This window comes from Lactuca sativa, chromosome 6, assembly GCF_002870075.4.
Source record: "Lactuca sativa cultivar Salinas chromosome 6, Lsat_Salinas_v11, whole genome shotgun sequence".
Lineage (NCBI taxonomy): Eukaryota > Viridiplantae > Streptophyta > Magnoliopsida > Asterales > Asteraceae > Lactuca > Lactuca sativa.
The window spans coordinates 73,859,515-73,883,109 of NC_056628.2; the positions used below are offsets into that span (position 1 = coordinate 73,859,515).

At 36.7% G+C, this 23,595-nt stretch overlaps 1 protein-coding gene across 2 annotated transcripts; it reads left to right on the forward strand.

Moving 5' to 3' along the window:
• Positions 1 to 11,065: 11,065 nt before the first annotated feature.
• Positions 11,066 to 15,890, forward strand: LOC111890166 (receptor-like protein EIX2). 2 transcript variants are annotated; one of them, XM_023886324.3, is made up of 3 exons: positions 11,066 to 11,208; positions 12,546 to 12,798; positions 12,958 to 15,890. In XM_023886324.3, exons 1-3 carry the CDS (start codon positions 11,083 to 11,085, stop codon positions 15,219 to 15,221), a joined length of 2,643 nt encoding a protein of 880 aa, XP_023742092.2. In that variant the 5' UTR covers positions 11,066 to 11,082; the 3' UTR covers positions 15,222 to 15,890. The 2 variants fall into 2 exon arrangements, with proteins under 2 accessions (XP_023742092.2, XP_042751717.1); XM_042895783.2 differs by having other exon boundaries at positions 11,067 to 11,208; positions 12,546 to 15,890.
• The last annotated feature ends 7,705 nt before the right edge of the window (positions 15,891 to 23,595 follow it).

Sequence of the window (23,595 nt, forward strand, 5' to 3'; positions counted from 1 at the left end):
TTGTCGCAAGGAAAAACCCGATCCGTCGCTAAAACCCTCGCTGAGAAATTAGCCACCTTTTTATTACCTATGGAGTGAATCTGTCGCCGATCCATTGCAAACAACATTTAGCGACGGAATCGCGACGGATTTTTCCGTCGCTAAAACCCATGTTTCTAGTAGTGAAAGTATGTTAATAGTTCTTGTTTAATGCTTTAAAAATGGTTTAAATTTTCTTACAAGTGCAAAATTGTATAGGGGCAGTTTGGTCATAAATGCAGCAGAACCAACATACAGGGATAGTTTGGTCATAATTATAGCAAAAACCAACAAACAGGGGCAGTTTCCTTATAAATGCAGCAAAACCCACAATTCAACAACAGGGACAAAAGGGCATATTTGTCATTTTGGTTTTAACTGCACCAACTACTATTTTTTTTTCATTTACAACTAGTTGCTGCTATCATTTTTTCATTCATAATTGATTCAGCCTTTTAGTCACATTTTTTTAAACATAAACCAACAAATAGTCGCTGCAAAACCCACAATCTCTGTGTCACACTTTTGGTCACATTTTTTTATCACAGTTTGGTCATTATTTTGATGTCCTAAAATTATGATAAACCTTAACTAAAAAGTAAAAAGAAAACAACAAATTTGGTCCACCCCTTATATTCTTGTTTTTATAACCTGATATAATTACGATGCCATAAAGTAGATACAAAATATTCATATATATATATATATATATATATATATATATATATATATATATATATATATATATATATATATATATATATTAAACATAAACACTAATTTAAAATACATATCCTAAATTAAAGTGGCATGATTTTTCAAGACTTCCCCCACTTGTTCCTCAACTCCAACCTCTTCATCAACCATATATTCCTCAGCTACTTCTTCAGCATTGAAGTAAACAATTATACTAAGTGCACCATCTTTTGAGAACAACATTCTTGATGTGAAAGCCAAAGCCAAGTTGTTGAAGGTTTAAGCACTACAAAAGCCAAAGTCAAAGATTAGCAAGTCACATAATCACATATAAGAACAAAGACAATATATAAACTATAAATGCAACATTTTATAACTTAAAATATGCAAAATTTTATAACTTAACATATCCAAAATTTTATAATTTAACATCTACAAAATGACATATATATATATATATATATATATATATATATATATATATATATATATATATATATATATATATAGATCCGGTAAGAAATTTTTTTTGGTAGGAAGGTACGAAGTTTTTTTTTCTACATACTTTTCTGACGAACAAAAGAAATGAATCACTAGATGAATAAAAAATAACATGATTCACCAAAAAAAATCTCCAAAAAACACACCGATGATTCATTTATATAATGATTTTGTTGTTATTCACTAAAATTATTACAAAAGTGAATTTTTTCTTAATTTACTTAAAAATGAATAATGAAGATGTTTTTTTGGGAATTTTTTCTTGTGAATCATCTTAGCTTTGAATCATCTAATGATTCATTTTGTATGTTCGCTAAAAAAATATGTAGAAAAAAAACTTATTACCTTCCTACCAAAATTTTCCTTCTTATTTGATCTTGACTCTCTCTCTCTCTCTCTCTCTCTCTATATATATATATATATATATATATATATATACACACACACACACACACACAAAATAACATATCCAACACAAGTTTTAGTTTGATTAAGTTGAAGTCATTGCAATAAAAAGCAAGGCACACCGTGTGGCTCTTTACAGTACTGTACTTTCAAAACCTTTATACCATCTATTAAGAATCATACTATTTTTACTCATTTTACAGCAATGCACTTTCAAAATGTTTATCCCCACTCTTAAGAATCATAATATTTATACTAATTTTAAAACAATGTACTTTCAAGATATCACAAGTCATATGTATACAGGGCAAATTTGTAGAAATCGAAATAATAATATAACTTAATATCTTAACAACACCAATGTGTAGAAATCGATTTCAGCAAGAGACATCACATAATCTTGACTTCGTATGAAAACATATAATTTGTAATGTGTAAAAATCAGGAAAATATGTACATAATCCTTCACAATGTGTAGAAATTGATTTTAAGAACAGACAACTACTTACATGAAGAAGAAAATAACCGACCGTAGAATGGAATCGATTTCACAAAATTTTGAGGATGGTTGATTCGAATGATTTCACAAAATGATGTGCAAGGCGCTAATTTCACCTCGGTCCCTTAATCCACGTAAAGTTCCATGTCATTTTTATTTTCTTTTAATTATTTTTAGTAGGTAAAATCTGAGGGGTTAACCTACACATGCCGGTTACCACAAGGTGAGATTTGAACAAAAGGTATATTTTGTTGGTGTTTTTTATACAAAGCTCTTAGTTTGATGGTGTTTTTTAAACAGACAAAACTTGGATGGTGTTTTTTGATCTTTTTTTTAAAAGTTCTTACCCTTATAAGTCATTTTCCCTTTGAGAAAATAGTTACAAAGGCCTCATATTTATTCAACAAAACAACAAAAAACTACTCAATAGTCGTGAACTATTTTTTTAACAAAACTACAAAATTGGTCCTGTGGTTTTCCAAAAACTGTGTACAAAGTCTAAAAATTTGGGATATATACATTAAAATCCCAATATTTTCAAAGATTTGACAAGAAAGTCTTAACCTTTATTTTTTTTTTATAGTAAAGTCCTAACTATCGGCAGTTTTTGACACACTTACCCTTTTTTGCTGGTTAGCCGGTAATTAGGGCTTTTACTGTAAAAAATAAACTTTAGGACTCTTGTCAAATCGTGAACTAGGACTTTACTATTAAAAAAAAGTTTAAGACTTTCTTTTTATTTGGACTTTAGCGTATTGTCTTGGTTTTCTTAGAAACAAATAATTTTATTAGCCTCGTGAGACCCAATTTCTATCCCAAGAACTTTTAATTGTGGTTTTTGTCGCATCACCACTGTTTTTCTTACCATCATCATCTTTACCATGCTACAATCACGAATCACGATTAGGGGAAACAGATGCAAAAGAGAGAGAGAGAGAGAGAGAGAGAGAGAGAGAGAGAGAGAGAAGTCTTGTAAAGAATTCTTCTTGGTACGCTGCCAAATCTTGAACTGAAAAGAGGGGACAGATTGAACAAACACAAACAACATACGCCTAGCGAGGTGTGAATGTGGAGAAAAGGTAATAAATACAGTTTCGTCTTTTCCAGTTTCTTAGTTTTCCATTTTTAGGATTGCAAAAAGCTAACACAACCCTGATTCTTTCTTTCTTTCCTGATTATCTTCATTTTTTTTCAATATCGGTTTGTTGAGATTACAAAAAACTATTTAACAAGAAGCAGATGTTAAAGATTTCAATAGGATCTAGCTGACCAAAGTAGATTGGTTTGATTCCAATAACTCTTTTGCTTAAAGACTATCATACTATTAAATTTATAACAAAAAAAGAGATATATACACTAAAGTCCCAATATTTTCACGATTTCACAAGAAAGTCCTAAACTTTATTTTATTGAAAGCAAAGCCTTAATTACCGGCTAACCGACAAAAAATGATAAACATGTCTAAAATTGTCGGTACTTAGGACTTTACTGTAAAAAAAATAAAATTTAGGACTTTATTGTTAAATCGTTGAGAATATTAGGACTTTGGTGTATATATCCCAAAAAAAAATCAAAATTGAATGAAAGGTCCAAACCAAGAATTTTTTGTGGTTTTGATCCTCAAACACTTCAAAATGTCAAATTTGCCTTTTTCATTTCTTTTTTTACTTTTTCTTTATTTATTTTAGTATATAAATCGTTGAAAATATTATGACTTTGGTATATATACCCCACCCCACTCCTTTCCAACGATTACTCTCTCTCTCTACCCCCCCCTCTCTCTCTCTCTCTCTCCCTCTCTCTTCAAGAAACCTACAAATGCAAACTATCCTAATAGATTTGACTAACTACTGTGTTGGTCAAAAATCAACCAAATTGTATGAGAGGTTGTGGTGTTGTGATCAAAATGAATATGCTAATGAAGTATAAATGACACAATCGAGTTTACAAGGAATGCCCTTGATCCTTGCTAGGATCTCCGACATAAAACCTTCAGAGGTGATAATGATCACCTGCCTTGTTATGTTTATTAATTTCAAAGTAGGTTTACAGTGATAATGAAGATAATACGAGTACAAGTGAAATAGTAGAGTTTTTCATGTGTGTATTTTGCAATTTACAGGTGTTATTTATAGTCTAATATAAGTAACAAGAAGTCTGATCTTTCCAGGATCCTCCTTGAATAAGTATTTGCATGTTGATTGACTTGGTATTCCTGGGTCTTAAGCTTGGTTGAAGTCGTTATCTGTTGAGAATGGGTCTTATGTTGACTAATTCTGCACAAGTGAGAAAAAAAAGAAGAATATTGTAGCATCCACAAAAAACTCATGATAAATTTAAACTTTTTAAAACCAACCAAAATCACAAATTATTTACAATCATAGTTTTCAAAATATGTTCGACATCAGAGTCTCCCAAAATCATAAGTAAAAAACATGAGGATGTGTACGTTTATGTTTTCTCCTTCCCGCGATCATCCGAAGTACCTGAAACATAACCTAAAACTATAAGCCAACGCTTAGTAAGATCCCCTAAAGTACCACCACATACACATAATAACAAACAACATCATGCATAAATGAGTCTTCAGCCTGACTGGACCGCCTTACAGGGCCTTCATCCTATCTGTACCGCTCCTGAGCCTTCGGCATGACTGGATCGCCTCACAGGGCCTATAGCCTATCCGGACCGCTCGTTGGGCCTTCAGCCTGACTGGACCGCCTTGCAGGAGCTACAGTCTATCCGGACCGCCCCAGGTATCTTGGCCTTCAGCACAAAGCCAAACCGCCTCAACTCAACCACACATAACATGTTGACATATACATAACAGATAAACATATAACCAGTCAACAGAAAAACTGATGGGTTTTGAGCATTAAATCAATCATATAGTGCACATGCAAACCCTAAAGCTTTGGATCTAGGTTTCTCTAATTGTACATGCGAATCATCCAAAGCTACAAACCCTAGATCTAGCATACAAAATCCGAAAATAACAAATAAAACAAATTTAGATGATTACCTTGAGTGTTGATTAAAGATCTTGAGTTTTTGAGAATCTTAGCACCTCAAATGTTGTGCCTCTAATAGATCACAAACACCAAAGCAATTGGAAGAATGTAAGAGAGAGAGGAGGTATGTGATTTTTCGCTTTAGAAATCCTTCTAGGGTTAGGGCAGCCGAAAATGTGATGCCTAGGGTCCCTATATATAGGTAAGCTGCTAGGGTTTCAGTCAAAACCCCAATTGGATTGCTTAGGCCTTAATCAGTCCAAAGGAACCTTCCAGAACAAGGCCCTTGGATGAATTCAAGGTGGGCTTCCCTCCTTATTTCGTCCACCTCTTCCTTATGGATCCTCAACCCAAAATCCAATTATCTTATAATTTCAATTCCAGTCCCCTAGGTTCAATTAATATCTTTTGACCACAAAATTAATTTCCAAATTAATTATTGACCAATATTAATTAATCAAATATGATTTCTCTTTTAATATATTATTCATATAATTTATTAATTAACCATAATAACCTCTTTCTCTATTATTCATCCAGTCAAGTTGCTTTGGTGAAGGCAACCCAAAAGGACCATGCTACAACCGGGTCAAGTACATACCAAATATAGTTATGGACTGAGACACTAATCCAACACAAACATGCAGATCTATAGATCACTACCGCATACTAACATCCTATATACCAGGATATAGATGTAACAGATCACTACAACATAGCAACATATGGTAAACCATGATATCAATCCAAAGGGCCGACCTTGGTACATTCGACCCATAAGTATAGTGAGGACAACTCACCTTGCAAACTGAATAGAAGTTGATGAGGTCTCAACAATGGATCTCAGCTCCAACTGCCTCCTATTCCAACACAACAACCAATCTCAATTAGAATTCCCAAAATACCCAAAATACCCTTAAGGTCAAACTTGTTCAAAATCAAAGTCAACCGGTCAAACCAACTAAGTCAACTGAGTCAACCCAGCCGAGCCAACCCAACCAAGTCAGCGTAGGATGCGTATGCAGGACGTACTTCGGAGGTATGTTGGACGTACACGAAGCCCCGCAGGTTGACCATTATCGGAGTGGTTGACCTTGTACGTAGGGCGTACTCCGAGTATACGGTGCGTATTGTCGCAGGTCCAAAAATTCCATTAAGAGCTTAATGGCCTAAGCACTTACGTATATTATTCAGATCCAAGGCTAAAATACACTCTAGTGTCATAAAGTTTCCAAGTTTATGACTTTACACCCCTATTAAGTGCTTATCTCAAATTCTTAATCCATTAAGACATTCTACAAGATGCATGGAACAAAACCAACCATTTAAAACCCATTAATATGACTCAAGACCCTTGAAGGGTCTGAAAGGACACCTTAATGGGTCAAGAACATGCTTTGTTCATGAAACACCACATTTGGGACAAAAAGAACCCAAAACTAACCCAAAACAAGATCTACAAGAAACTACACCAAGTTTGGAACTTGATACCTAAAAATGGTGCCAAAAGGTGGTGTGATCCTGGATTTAGAAAGCTTCACTCCTTCAAGGTGATCTTTTCTTCCTTCCTTCTTCTTCAAAAGAAACAAAACACACACGCAAGTTTAGAAGTGGCTCCTCAAGAGGAGATTAGGGTTACAAACACGAATGAGAGAGTGGAGGTAGATAAGGTGAAGGAAATGAGGCCATAAGAGTGCTTAAATACCAAACAAACCCTAAAAACTAGGGTTTCCTCATCTGGCAAGTACGCCCAACATATATTGATGTACGCCCAATGTACTAGGGTGTGCCCTTGTACGCTCAGTTTACACCACGTACGCATGGCGTACTCCAAAGGCCTAAACTTACAACAATGCCATTAAGGCCCTTTTTGCATACATATCTTGAACTTGGGACCAAAATGCAACATAATAGAATCAAAGGGTTAAATTTAGAAGTACCTCACATCGGGATGTTTCAATTCTCCCCCACTTGGTCTAGACTTCGCCCTCGAAGTCTGCCGTGACGAATAACTCAGGATAATGCTCTCGCATCTTTGCCTCCGACTTCCAAGTCCACTTGGAGCCTCTTCGATGCTGTTACTATACCTTTATGAAAGGTATCTCTTTGTTGCGCAAGACCTTCATCTTTCTCTCCAAAATAGCTACTGGCCTTTTAGCATAGTTTAATCCCTAATCGACCTGAATATCGTCCAAGGAGGCCACTACCTCTACATCCAATACACACTTTCGCAACTGCAAAACATGGAAAGTGTTGTGAATCTGACTGAGCTCCTCAGGTAGATCCAACCTGTAAGCCAACTTGCCAACACTAGCAATCACTCAAAAAGGCCCAATATATCAAGGGCCCAACTTCCCCCTCTTCCTAAAGTGTATCATACCAGGCTAGCCCTGGAAATCACGAAAAGGACTAGATCCAGATCATGCGTGGGATATCGCGACTCATGTAGCTTCAGCTGCTGTGAAGCATAAACAATCACTCGTCCTCTTTGCATGAGGACCGTTCCTAAATCGGTGATGGATGCATCACCAAATACCACAAAATCCTCGACTCCCTCCAGGAGGGTCAATACCGGGGCCTAACATAACCTCTGTCGAAGAGTCTCAAATGCTGACTGCTGCTCGGGGCCCCATCGGAAATTCACCCCCTTCCTCGTCAAACGAGTGAGGGTACCAGAATCTTGGAAAAGTCATGAATGAATCTCCGATAGTACCCTGCCAAACCCAAGAAAATCCTAATCTCCGAGGGAGATTTCGAGACCTCCCACTGCATCACAGCCTCGATCTTGGCCGGATCGACCAAAATCTCACCCTCGTTAACGAGGTGTCCCAGAAACTGGCATAAAGCCGTTCCCACCTCAAAAGCCCCAGAAGCTCCTGAAGGTGCTCCTCATGCTGCTCTCTAGTCTTGGAATACACCAAGATACCATCAATGAACACAATAAAAGATCGTTGAACATCGGCCTGCATACCCGATTCATCAGATCCATAAATACATAAGCCACATTGGTGAGCCCAAATGGCATCAACACAAACTCGTAATGCCCATAACGAGTCTGGAATGTGGTCTTGTCCACGTATTCCTCTTTCACTCTCACCTGATGATACCCAGACCTCATATATATCTTGGAGAACCAAGATGCACCCTACAACTGATCAAATAGGTCATAAATCTGTGGAAGGGGATAACAGTTCTTCACCGTTAACTTGTTCAACTCCCGGTAATCAATACACATCTGATGTGAACAATCCATGTTAATAGGAACAACGGGAGATGATACCAACTTGAAACACATTGGTTTTGGAACTCCCAGAACCAAGTCCCAAACCAAAGAGCTTCTAGTAAAAAGCTTGTCTTGCAACATTGGCAGGAAAATTAGTAACACCGATAGAACAATGAATGTATTGAAGGTGAGATACCTCTCCCAAATCCTTAAGAGAAACAACCAAGGCAGTAAGTCCAGTCACGATGTCACATGTATCAGTTAGGATGGGGTCGGAGTGAATGGGACACTCATGTAAGCTGATAACATCTCTTACTTTTGAACTAATTATAGGAGGTTGGGAGTTTCGTGCATGATATCATCCATAATCTTTTCCCTTTAAAGAACGTTGAGTCCGCCGACGCTTGAGAGGGGAGATGTTTGTGGATTCATCCATACATTCAATTATCTCCTCCAACGACCGAGTCTTCTCAGCCTTGGCGTCCCTGCTATTGCTCCTAGAAGCTGCTTCTTTCCTCTTGTGGGGCATGTGCATTTTTGTAGTTTATCCCGAGGAAAATGTAGGCGGTTTTCTACCCAATCGTTCAATATTTGATTAGTTTCTTCTTAACTTTCGAGGAAACATGAATAGGGAAACCTTTGGCCTCAGTGTTAAGAGGGCAATCAATGCTAGAGTTAAGTTTGGGGTGAACGTCTCCCTCAGTGTTAAGAGGGGAGTGAAGTTCTTCCATTGCTTGATAAAAGAAGGAAATCCATCACAAATATCAATTCTGTCCTTACGAAGAGAGAATAATATCCGGTCATTACTGATCATGGTTAAGTGAAAATGACAAATCAGAGCAAGGCTAGGAATAATGTTCAAAGCTTTGCAAAGCATCACGAAGAAGATGATATTTTGAAAACCGTTAGGGGTAAGTTGGGCAATATGTTGATTATAGTGATCAAGGACCACCTTCAGGAAATTGAAGGCGAGTATGTGGAGATCGGCCCGAAAGAATTGATGATGTACTCCCACGTACCTTAAGGGAGGGTTAGTAATCTTCTGCGACGAAGAAGGGAGTTGTGGCTTAAAGCGATGACCGATCTTATAAAGTTTGACGATGCCATTTAATTGTTTCGCTGGAAGATAACATTGATTGAACACCTTGGTTATCCTTGACCATGGTAGAATTTTCAGAGTAATCAGAAGGAAGAAGAAAAGAAAAAAGAGAAAAAGAAGCGAAGGGGAAAACCGTAGAGTGAGCAGTTTAAATTCGTGGGTTACCTTTAAATAGAGAGAATTTGGTGAATATATTTGAAGCCATAGTTGCAACGTGATAGCGTAATGATGAAACTTAGGCTTTTTGCTAGGATGACAGGTAATGGATCAAAACTTTTGTTAGAATTCTTGAAGATTTGCTTAATTTGTTATATGGTTTTGTTAGAAATCTAGGAAAGGGGGAATGCTCGAAATCGATGTAGATTTGGACCACCACTGGAACATCCACCTGCAAAACACCCAATGAGTTGCACAGTCCTGGCGATTATCCGCTCTATTTTATCCGACAACTGTGGTCTATTTTCAACGCCCAGTTCCTTCCTCGCTTATGGAACTCCCACATAACCTGCATTCAATTCCAGGTTTGTAAATCTGATTTTGTTTCAGTCGAATTTGGTGTTTGATTCAGTCGAAGTTGTACCTGATCAGAAGTATTGTGAAAGTTATGAAAAAGTTCACTTTCAGAAATAAATGACAAACAAAACCGATAAAGTGATATTCATCTTTATCGACGTTGCTTCGTTATGCTTATTCATTGTATTCCCCCTCTACGTACTTTTCGGTGACTAATACTATGACAGTACACACTTAATGTCCCGACAAGCTCACGATCAGATCAATTTACAGTCTTAATTATTGGTTACTCGGAATCGAATTCGGATCGTGTAGAAGGTCACTAGAACTCCCACATAACCAACCCATGGAATTGTCACATAACCTGCATTCAATTCCAGGTTATAATCTGGTTGTTTTGGAGTCAATTTTGCGTCTGATTCATTTTTTTAGGGGGAGAACGAACATAATAATAAGATGTTATCAAGGAAGCGTCGGGAATAGAGGCACTCACCATCATCACCATTCACCACAACTATTGTCAACTTTTGGGTTAATTCTGTTGCCGGCAAAGATGTAAAAAAATAAAAAAGACGAACACAGGTTCTCAGGGTTACATGGTTTTGTGGCTCTTTGATTTTATTTAGGTGAAAGAGATAAGATTTTTTTTTTTTTATTTTTTTATTTTTTTATTTTTTTTTAATAGGAAAAATCCACCTGGACAGTATGTGAGCGCCACATAAATAATTTCATTTGACCGGATGTTATGTGGACGCTAGCTCATCTAGGCAACCGGATGACCACTTCATTTTTCATATATTCCCCTATTTAATCCATAATTTGAAAGTTTATGCCCCTAAGATGTAAAAAAATAACATGAAGGACCTTTTAAACAAAAACGTGATAGTTGGTTGGGCTACATTGACAATAACCCTTTAAAATAACTATCAAATATTGAACAATAAGATTTTGGGCAAATTTGTTATTTTTGAAAGTTTATGAAGTATGAATAAAAAGGCATATACAATATTCTAAAAAACGCAAAAAAAAAAAAAAAAAAAAAAAAAAACATATGTTTGATATTGGGCTTTATATCCCCTATCAAATTAGGCCCTGCAATTGTGTTTTTGAGCAAATAATGGGTTTGTACGCATGTAAACGTAGAGAACTGACCACACTCAACGTACAGCGTCTCGTCGTGGTTCGAGAATCGGAAACTACACAAAACAAACGATGGATTCCGACTGCAGAGAGGCCGGTGAAGGTAAGATTAATTCAAGCCGACTATTCATAATAGAAAACCCCTCTCTCTAGTACCCGATACCTTCTTTCTCAATTTTTATTTATTTGTTTTTTAAATTAGAGGCCTCTTTCCGCTAATCATGAAGAATAATCTGTGTACATTGTTAATTGATCTTAATTGATGCTATGCGAGACTCTTAAGAGCTCGTTTGTTTTTTTGGCAAAAAGACTTTTTGGGCACTTATGTCTGCGGATGATAGATGTTTACCAAAAAGACCACTTATTTTCTGGACCACAAAAAAACCCAAGATCCTTTTGTAATAAGACTTTTTGTATGAATACATAGAAAATACTTTTGGTCCCACTGAAAAAAGACTAAAGACATTTTATCACTTCCAAAACAAACACTACCTTAGTTTGATTTTTCTCTTTATTTTTTTTATTATCGCTAGTGTAATTCTTATAGATCTCACCAGTCTCCTATAATATCCAGTTAGCTATAAATTCATGGATCTAAACTAGTTGTTGTTTTCTCTTGATGGTTCTCTTAGATTTTAAGATCAATCTGTCTAGAGCATTTCTTACAGTATAAAAAAAATGAAAGACGTCTCACTCGCCCTTTACTCCTTTAGGGCCACCATTGACAATTAGAAGTCTTGTCCCTCTTTTACATTATTGAGTCAAGAGTGCATTGTTTTTTACATAATACATTCTTGAGTTGCCATGTGATTTCTATATTCTCAAATGATAATATTATAATTAAATATTTTTTGTGGCTGTAATTTTAATTTTTAAGAACTATCTAAATGTGAAACTAAAAAACATCTGTTTACGTTAAAGTGCATGAACTATAATATACAAAAGAGGTTTCAAAAAATAAATTTATTAGGTTTAGATGAAATATTTTCTCCTCAAGTTTGTATCTTCCACGATGGTTACTTTCATGAGTTTGATTTCGTTATAATGAAAATGACTTAAACAGGGATGAAAGATTGGTGATGGTTGCAAATTCTTTTCTTACAAATATATCACATAATTTGATGACCAAAATATATCACAAGATTGGAAAAGGTATTTATATTAAATACAAATTGCCAAGACTTGTAAGTCTTTGAAATATCTACTTTGGGCCAATTTAAATTTCATGGAAGTTAAGTATTTGATGCCCCGCACTGATAGGTCATAAATTTGAGACCATCCACTTTAATAATTCATCTTCAAAGTAGTTGGCACTATATAAATCTTCATAGGGGCATCTTCATATATACATAAACACAAACAAAATTCACCAACATCTGCATTTTCATCATGCATCCTTGTGTTTTTATAATTTTCTCACTTGTCTTGCTATGCCTTCAGAATACAACTGCCAATCAATTGGTAGCAGTGGAAGGAGGAGGAGGAGATGATAATGGTGTTATCAGAAACAAGTGTTTGGATAAGGAGAGAGATGCTCTCCTTCAATTCAAAGCAAACCTTCATGACCCTGATGGTCGTCTCTCTACATGGGGAACCGAAGAAGATGACTGCTGTAACTGGATTGGAGTCAGGTGCCACAGCCAAACAGGTCATCATGTCACGGAGCTTGATATCAGCCACTATAATATTGGAGGTGAGATTAGCTATTCATTGGTTAACTTAACCTACTTGAATCTTCTTGATCTTTCCTCCAACTCTTTTCATGGAACCATTCCCACCTTCATTGGTTGTTTGACCGAATTAAGGTACCTTGACCTTTCTGATAACTCTCTTTATGGAATCATTCCTTCAGAGTTTGGAAACCTCACCAAGTTGCACATGCTTTATCTTCGAGATCTTGGAAGTTGTAGAGTTGAAAATGTAGAGTGGCTAGTTCATCTCTCTCATCTACAACAACTTGAAATGGATGGGATATCCCTAGCCAAAGAAAATCATTGGGTAGATGTTATTCTGAGTCTCCAAAAACTAACACATTTAAGTTTATTGGGATGTGAGCTCTCACACGTCATGTATCCATATTCTTCATTTCTCAACTCTTCTTCATCTATATCTTTCCTTTATCTTGGAAACAACAATCTTACATCATCAATGTTTCGTTGGTTGTCCCCATTGACCAGCGATAAGCTTCGTCATCTTGATCTCTCTAGCAACATGTTAGATGGGATACCCAAATATCTTGGTAACCTCTGTAGGTTGGAACATTTTGAATTTCATAACAATTCTGCTGTTGTCAGTTTTCCTGATTTTCTCAACAACTTGTCTGGATGCACATTGCGTACATTAGCAGAGTTGGAAGCTTCTCATAGCCATTTTACAGGGCCACTCTCAGATATGATTGAAAAATTTTCTTCCCTAGAAAGATTGTCCCTATCCAGTAATCAATTAAATGGCGCTATAAATGAGAAATTGTTTGAACTTCCCAACCTTCTTGATATAGATCTTTCACAAAACTCATTCGAAGGAGGTCCTTTTCTAGATCACATGTCAAAGCTTTCTTATGTAGAGTATCTTAATGTGAGCTCTGCCAAGCTAGGGCCTTGCTTCCCCAAATGGATTCAAACACTCAAACATCTTACCCGTCTGGATATTGCCAACACTAGAATTTCAGACACAATTCCTCTGGGGTTTTGGGACATGTGGCCTTCTCAATTACAATATTTGAATCTCTCTTCGAACAATATCAGCGGGAAAATACCAGATTTATCGTCAAATTTTGACTACAATGCAGTGATAGATTTGAGATCTAACAACTTTTCCGGTCTGATACCAAATGTTTCTTCCACTGTGCAATCGCTAAATCTTTCCAAAAACAAATTCTATGGAGGAATCTATTTTTTATGCCAAATTGCAGATGGCTATTTAAGATTTCTTGACCTCTCCGATAACTTTCTAACCGGACATCTTCCAGACTGCTTGTGGCATTTCAAAGAACTAAAAATTCTTAATCTAGGAAACAACAATCTATCTGGAAGGCTTCCTCCAGCTGTTGGATGTTTGATCGAACTCGAGGCATTGTATTTATACAAGAACAACTTTTCTGGAGAATTGCCTCTGTCTTTAAGGAGTTGCACGAGTTTAACCTCGTTGAATTTGGGGGCTAATAAGTTTTCTGGTAATGTGCCTGTTTGGATTGGGGAAAACTTAACAAGGTTGTATGTTCTTATCCTAAGCTCAAACAACTTCTTTGGAACCATCCCTTTACAATTATGTCAACTACCGAATCTTCATATTCTAGACTTGTCAAGGAACCATCTCCATGGAACCATCCCCTCGTGTTTGAATAATCTTACGAGCATGGTTCAAGGAGGATTCTCAGCTACACAAATCGGACATTTTTTCTATTCAATTTCACATTTTTGGCATGGTTCAACAAGTTATTTTGACCATGCAGTGATTGAGTGGCAAGGAGCTGAACGTGAATTCATCAGATTTAATCTGGGATTGTTGAAGACCATTGACCTGTCAAGCAACAACTTGACAGGAACAATCCCTCTTGAACTGACCAGTCTTGTTGAACTGGTTGCACTGAACTTATCAAAGAATACTCTACTTGGAGAGATTCCTTGGAAAATTGGTCAGATGGGAAACCTTTCAGTTTTGGATTTATCTAGAAACAATTTGTCAGGAGGGATGCCATCAAGCATGTCTCAAATGAATTTTTTGGGTTACCTGGATGTGTCATATAATAACTTGTCAGGGAGAATCCCATCTAGTACACAACTCCAGTCCTTTGAACCATCAAGATACGATGGAAATCCAGGACTATGTGGACCTCCCATTTACAAGACATGTCATGGAGATGAAGAACTTGAAGAACCACCTGTTGTTGTTGGTAGAAATGAGGGAGATGAGGAAGGTGTTGGTGAAGTTTGGGGATGGTTCTATATTGGTGTAGGGACTGGTTTTGCTACTGGATTTTGGATAGCATGTGGTGTCTTACTTCTCAACCATCGAGGGAGACATGCTTTTTCTCTGTTCTTTGATGGCTTCAAAGATTGGGTTTATGTGAAGGTGGTTGTATTTGTTGCAAATTTGCAGAAGGTTAGACAGACATAGTTTCTCATCTTGTTTTCTAGTATGTAAATATGTTGTTTTGAACACACCTATTACTGTTCTTATTTAGGGCTAGAGACATAGGAATGTAATTTGGCATGGGCATTTAAGTCCCCAATATTAATAAGATTGCCACAAACACTATGGGTGGCCATTTTATCGTGCTGTGTAAAATAACATCCTGAAAAGTTCATATCTTTGAACCATATAAACACAAGATCTTGTATATTTTTTTTTAAAAGATTATTTCTAGGATAATTTTCAGTGTAGAGTATTTGAAGAATTAGTGTTTAAAAGACATTACATCCATATATACATGTTACTATGATGCTTATGTTCGTAGGTTGTTTTTTAAATTGGCAAAAAATGAAAAATAGCAAGATGGAAAAACTGGTTTGACAAGAAGAAGGCTGAGCTGAGGGAGTTGGAGGCAGAATTGACCAATGTTCAGTGCAGCAACCAACTCAAGGGGACAGTTAAGTAAAGAGCAATACAAAATGATGGAAACTCAAGAACACATTTATTGGTTGCAAGGTTGCTAAGTAGATTATTTGCAGAATTTCCAATTCATGCAATCTGTTTCCCCTGTTCTTGGGATTCTGATGTCTGTTTTTAATAAAAACGAAGTCACTTTAATCTATGTTATAAAATTTAGTATATGTTACTGACAAAGCTAGGAAGGGTTGAAAAATTTATTTCCTACATTTTAGCATGGAAAGAGTTTTAATTCTTTCAAGTTTAAGCACCTTCATGATTGGTACAGTTGTGCAAAATTTCCATCATCCTAGACTCCATTTTCGATTTTCCCAAACTAATATACTAGGACAGCTTCTATACCTTGAAACAAATTCAGTGCTTGAGGTACCAAACTAATATACTAGGAAGGCTACTATACCTTGAAACAAATTCAAAATATAATAGGAGTGTTCGGCAAAACTAGCTGGTAGCAGGTAGCTTGTAGCCAGTAGCGTTTTGTTAAATGTTACCTGCAATAGCATTTGGATTTGCAACATTTTTTTTAACTAAATGCTAGTAGCTTGTACTGCCAAATGGGCTTTCTGTCCAAAATGGAGCGTTTTGTCAAACATGCCTAATGTATATATTTTTTCTGTAAAGTGTGTTTGCAAATAATGTGCTTTCATACTATATCAAAAAACCCTTAAGGCGTGCATTTAGCATTTGAGTTCCTACATCCTGGATAGAAAGATTTGCATCAAAAGAATTGTGAACAGAAGTTGTATCATGTATCACCAAAAACATATTTAAAAACTCCACTATGTTCATGTGAAATTTTTAGAGACTAAACATAACATATAACAACAGAGAAAAATGAGCCTTTCCCTTCTTACATTTTTCAAACTTCAACCATAAGTGATAACATAATGAATGTTACCCATATTAGACCAACACATTTAGCATATTTCATTGCTCGGTTCCATGTGCATAAATCTTTACATTATCAATAAATGAGACCATAAATCATCCTTATGACCTACACCATTGCATCTTTTGCACTCAACCGATTGAGTTTCAGCTTCCCATCACTACAAAAAACACATTTTTTTGCATGTTGTTTGACAACCAAAATACAAAATGCGGAAGCTTAAAATTTAGATCTTTGATCTCGAATCAGCTAAAAGAAAAATTTTAACAAGAAGGAACATCAGATACCTGCTTCCATGGAAATTTTCGGATCTGAAAAGTGGAATGACTTTTCCAGTTGATCTCAAGATCTCTCTCTAGAATCCCTCAGCAAAACCTAAACAAATTTACATGTCTATTCACGTATTTTCATCTGCTCCTCATCACGTGTATATATATAGATGGAGATATACCCTAATGTGAGAGATGGAAGGGATATTGAGGATCTTGAGTCAAACCGAAAACTCAATCCACAAAAGGTAAATGGATATTCTATAAATCGTTCCATCAACAATTTATAGTCTTACCTTAATAACTGAATTTAATGATAACATTATATATTTATGAAGTGGCCCATAGTTATCGAACAATCACTCACTGGACCACTGATATTTAAATGTACATATGTATATATAAGCGCTTTAATAAATGTTATCATAATATTGATACCCTTGAACAATCTCGTCCACTAATCATACAAGTATTGGACCAAAGCGGTATTTATTACAATTTACGTAATTAAACCTATCAATGGTCACATATACATATATAACTAACGACATAGATTAAACTTGATGTGTGGTTTTAAATCAAAATAGATTTCCGATGAGTTCATCGTTATCTTGAAGCGAGATCAAACTTCAAATAAGTGCAATTCATAATGGAATTAACCAAATTCTTCATTATGTAGAAAAAAACATAATTGTTCTTAAACAAAACATAAAGAACCATAAAACTCCCACTAAAACCAAATATCATACCAACACATGTAGTATGCTCATAAAAGACCTATGGAGGTAATCCATTTATGAGTAGATCATTTATCATGGAGTCTGTTCATATGTGCTATATATATATATATATATATATATATATATATATATATATATATATATATATTCCATTTTGCACTACTATGTTAATAGAAGGAACTAGATGTTAATATGCTTCGACTTAATAGAACTTATGTTGTTGGAACATAACATTGCTGACTTATCATATCAATAATATGTAGCATCGTGACAAATTTCCGCAACCATATTCAATGATTTGATGCCGCATAACATGCTATAATTTATGTTGCCATTATGGAAGAAACTAGTCTATTCCATGAAACGACTCGTCATGCTAACGTATAAAAGTATGCCTATATGGATCGGTTACCATTTTAGCATCTAATAAAATCAGATTCTTAATAAAAAGGGAAAATAACATAAATTCCCTACAAACTTCCTAGGGTTTACCCATTCAGTTCCTAAAGTTTTTGTCTGGCTTTATGGGTCCCTAACTAGGATATGACCTGCTCTTTTAGTCTTTATCAACCTGTAATAGCTGGTTCAGTGACATTTTCGACAAAAAAAAACTCACATTGTGCCCTTATAAAGCCAAAAAAATAAGTTCGGGGATCAATTCGTAACACATAATGATTTAGTGACGACATGTACACACGATCTTCATAAATCTTCCCATTGCTAATTTGTTCTCTTAATCCTTCGAGAAAATATAAAAAAGGTTTTCGATTTATTTTGTGTTACCAAATTTTGATATGGAGGATATAAGGAAGAAATAAATGCTCTGAAAGAACCAATAGCAAATGACTTCGAGCTAATTGAAGCGAATCAACAAATACTTGGGAGTGCATTTATTGCAGAAATTTTATCGTTATCTTCAAACTTGTAAACATTCATAAATAAAGTTAAACACAAGTGAAAGAGATTTGAATTAAAAATTCATATGATGTGTCAATTATTGATTATTTAGAATTAAAAATCGCAATGATAGTAAAAAACTCAATCAAATTAGGCTATGACTTCATCCTAAGTTTCTTAATCAGTTGATCTCTATTACTGGATTATAAATCAAAATTTTAATACCTTCGATCTCCAATTGTGCCATTTCTCGATTATTTAGAAGAGCCAAAATTAATCATGGTCTTTTTATATTAGAGGAGCGGTCGACACAACTTAATGTTACACTACCGATAGATATTGGAAAATAGAAATAGATGGAATAGAGCCAAATGAACTTTTTTTAGTTATAAAATACGAATTAATCTCAACATATTTTTTTGGCTTTATAGGGACACAATGTGAGTTTTTTTGGTCTAAAAGTTCACTGAACTGGCTATTACAGGTTGATAGAGACTAAAAAGGCAGGTTATATCCTAGTTTAGGGACCCATAAAGTGCGACAAAAACTTTAGGGACTAAATGGGTAAACCCTAGAAAGTTTGTAGGGCATTTATGTCATTTTTCCTAATAAAAATGTTCTCCAAAACATCTGATTTCTTATAGTTAAGCATATAGTCTTTTCTTATGTATAGATATTTCAAAACACATTTGGATGCTTCTCAACGATCTAGATCAATTACTGGGTTGCTTAGATATCTTCCCAACATCCGTATAATGTAGGGATATATACATACGTGAGCATACATCGGATTCCCAACATAGTAAACACAAGGAATCTTCTACATCTCTCTAACTTCAAGGTGAAATTTAGGTCACTAGTTAAGACTAAATCTATCTCTTTTAGCAATAAGGGTGTCACTTGGTTTGTAGTTTGCATGAAAAATCTTTCAAGGATCTTATCAATATTATACCTCTTATGTCATAATCCTTGAATTCCATAATATCTGTCTCGTTAAATATGCATTCCTAATACAAAACATGCTTCCTTAAGACCCTTCATTAAAAATACTTTAATATATTGATGGCAAGCAATATGTGTAACATCCCGAGTTTAGGAGTGCAAGTTCAGGGTTCAAAGTATAAATGTGAAAGAGCAACTCAGCAAGTCCATGGGTGGACTCGGCGAGTAGGGTCGCGGTTTTGGTCGCGTGTTAAGTGGCCAACTCGGCGAGTCGGCGGCTGGACTCGGCGAGTTGGTGTTGTGTGGAGAAAACCCTAATTTCAGAGGATGAGCCCTATATAAAAGACATTATACCCTCTCCCTAGCCTCTTTACCCTCTCTTGAAGTCCAGAAAACCCTAATGCGCGTTTGTGAGTGATTTGAGAGCATTTGAACCTTGGAGAAGAGATTTTGGAAGAGATCTTGGAGAGTTAAGAGGCTTGGAGCAAGGGGATTTGCTAGGATTCGGATTTCTCTTCTGTTGGAGCTTCCTTTTGAGGTATTATTTCGTTGCTTGGGCTGTTATTCATCTAGATTCATCATTTTGGAGTATTTGGAAAGAATAGCTTGTGATATTTCGAGTTTGGAGGTTAGATCTGGGGTTGCTACCTCAGATCTGGAATGGAGAAGGTCTAGAGTGCATTACAGTCCCTGTTCTTGAGTGATTGGTGAAACCATCTTGTCCCAAACCCTAACCCTAGAGTGTTATATGCTTAGATCTCTTTGGATTCATGTAAAGTTTGCCACTTTACGTGATGGATGGGTTGTAGAAGAGTAGATCTATGGTTTGGATCATCTGCATGGCCTGGAAAGCTTCTGTATGGATTAAGATCTAGGGGTACTCGGCGAGTCACAAGGGTGTACTCGGCGAGTTGCTTGAAGGTGGGCAGGAACTCGACGAGTTGGAAGAACAACTCGGCTAGTTGGTTGAAGATAGCCTTGGACTCGGCGAATTTATTCTTGGACTCGGCGAGTCTGGTCGTGAGGTCCTAACCTTCTTCTGGTTGAGTCGTGAATCGATGTGTCAAGAGAGGACTCGGTGAGTTGAGTGCGAGGGGACTCAGAGTTGTTGGACTCGGCGAGTCTCGGGGAGTTGAGTCACGGATTGGGAAAGTTCTAAGCTTGGGGACTCGACGAGTCATCGGGTTGACTCGGCGAGTAGAGTTAGTCAGGAGTTTGACTTTGACCAAGGGTTGACCAGTTGACTTCCAGGGGCATTTTAGTAATTGTTGGCTTTTGTTTTGAGTTCAGTGTTGGTGTAGGCCAGTGGTGGAGATCATGTCAGTGGTCGGAGCATCTCGGTCTTATCTTTTCAGTCGGCAGTTACGAGGTGAGTTATCCTCACTATATCAACAGGGTCTAAGGCACCAAGGCCGGTCCTTTATCGGATTGTAATCCGGGTATCGTTGTTATGTTGTTTCTTTGCTATGTTTGCATCCTGGTAGTTAGGATGGTATATGTTAGAGACCTGGTTAAGGTCGGTATCCTGGTATATAGGATGATGCTATGCTAGTGACCTGTTAGGTCGGTATCCTGTTTAGAGTATGTTATGATATGTGATCTGCTAGATCGGTTTGATTGAATGTGAATTGTTATATGATTGTATGGTTATGTGCACATGGTTCTTGGACTGGGGTTGGGCTGAGGCGGGTCCTGCTTTATGTTGTAGGCCAACATACCCAGGGCGGACCGGTTATCCCGAAGGCCCAGCGAGCGGTCCGGATAGGCTGTAGGCCCCGCGAGGGCAGACCAGACATGCCGAGGCTCAGAGAGTGGACCAGGCTGACTGAAGGCACGGTGTGGGCGGACCAGTCATATTATAGACTCAGGGAGTGGACCAGGTGGGTTGAAGGCCCGGTGCGGGCGGACCAACCACACTGTAGACTCGATGGATATGGATAGACTCGGAGGGTGGACCAGGTGGACTGAAGGCCCGGTAGGGTGGACCAGTCACACAGTAGACCCAAAGTGCATGGCTGTTCTGTGTTCTGTTATGATATGGCATGTTGTGCGTGTATGGTATATGTGGTTGGTATTTTGGGGGTATCTCACTAAGCTTTCGGGCTTATAGTTGTGTTTTAATGTTTTTTAGGTTCTTCAGGAGACTGTGGCAAGGCAAAGGCATGATCGTACCGCTCCTCATGATTATGTTTTATGATGTGGTTCTGGGAAGACCCTGATAATAATTATATTGAAAACCTTTTTTGTAATAACTTTATGAAACCGGGTTGTTTTTGAAAAGTTTAAATTGTTTGAATTTTTTTTGAGTGTTACAATATGTCATCAACATACAAAACCAATAAAGATACATTTACTCCCACTAAATTTGTGATAGACATAATCATCTACTTCATTTACCTTAAAACTAAATGAGATAATGAATTGATGAAACTTTTGGTACCACAGATGGGGTACCCTAAGTTGAGGTTGTTGAGTTTGTTCATTCTGAATATGCATCACTACTGAAAAAAAACACTAAGATTTTATTAACATAAATACATAATGAATCCTTGTGTTTTTATAATTTTCCCACTTCTCTTGCTAAACCTTGAGACTACAACTTCCAACCAATTTTGGAGGAGGAGATGATAATGGTCTTATAAACAAGTGTTCCAATAAGGATAGACGCGCTCTCCTTGATTTCAAGGTTGCCTTCATGATCCCTACGAAACTCTCTCTATATATTAAGAGATGAAGAAGAAGATTATTGTAAATGGAGAGGAGTCACATGCAACAACCAAACAAATCATGTCACGAAGCTTGATGTTTCTGAACATTGTCTTGAAGCTGAGATTAGTAGTTCATTACTTAATTTTAGAAGTTTGAATGATCTTGATATTTCTTACAATTCTTTTCATGGAACCAGTCCAACCTTCATTGGTTCCATGATTCGTTTAAGGTACCTTCACCTTGGTTTGAATAATCTGAATGGAACTATTCCCAGGCCCATTGGTTCCTTGACAAAATTAAGGCACATTGACCTTTCATATAGCTCTTGTTATTGAATCATCCATCTAGAGTTTGGAAACCTCACAAACTTGCAAGTGCTTAATATTGGATCCCATGGAAATTGTAGATTTAGGAACCTAGAGTGGTTATCTCATATTTCTCCTTTAGAGGCACTTGAAATGGATGGATGAGCTCCAAACACTTTAATGGAGGCCATGATTTCATTAGAGATGTTCTAAAGGAGGTGGGATTGAAAATGATGAACCCTTATGTAACATCCTATTTCCTGTCATTTCTTATTTCAGGGTTGTAGGCTGAAATTCAATTTTGTAAAGGCTTTGGCCCTTAAGGAGGTAAAGTTTAGTCCTTGTGGATGGAGGTAATAATGGTTAAGAGATCTGACCCTTGAACTATGTATTGGGCCAAAGGGTAGAAAGGGAAAAGTTATAAGGTCGGGCTTCTTGCATGAAATATGGATTTTATTTTGAGAAGTTTTTATTCCAAATCAATTATCTTAGATTGTGGGGATTTTCAATACCTTTCCGTGCATATAAAGAACGCTAAAATCGGAGTTGAATCGAAGAAGTTATGGTGGTTTGAAAGTATGTTGACGTTGGGAAAGAAGGTGGTATGTTGGGCGTACCTTAGGTACGCTAGGCGTACCAGCATGGTCAAGTCATGCCCTTAGAAACGTGTGCTAGGCGTACAATTTGGTATGTTGGGTGTACGCGATCAGAACCCAAACCCTAAATCTGTGGTTTTGAGCCCAATTTAAGCTCCTTAACTCCTTTAGACCTTTTCCATCCTTATCCTCAATCTCTCCAACATCTTCTCTTGAAAACCTAACCCTAGTATAAATTTTGTGAGCTAAAGATTGTGTTTCTTGGCAACTTTGAAAGGAAAAGGTGGTGATAGTGCATGGAAGCTTGAAGGAACTTTGGATCTGGAAGTTCCCCTCCCTCATTAATCTGCAGAAGGTATAAAGTTTGTACCTTTATGCCTCCATTGATAGACCTAACTTAAGTGTTAAAGTTATATAACACCCGAAATCTAGATGGTTAATTGATGAAATTTAGCCAAATTCAAGTTGAACTCGGCGAGTTGGAGGAGCCAACTCGACATGTTGAAGATGGAAGAATTGTGGAGATTTAATGGGC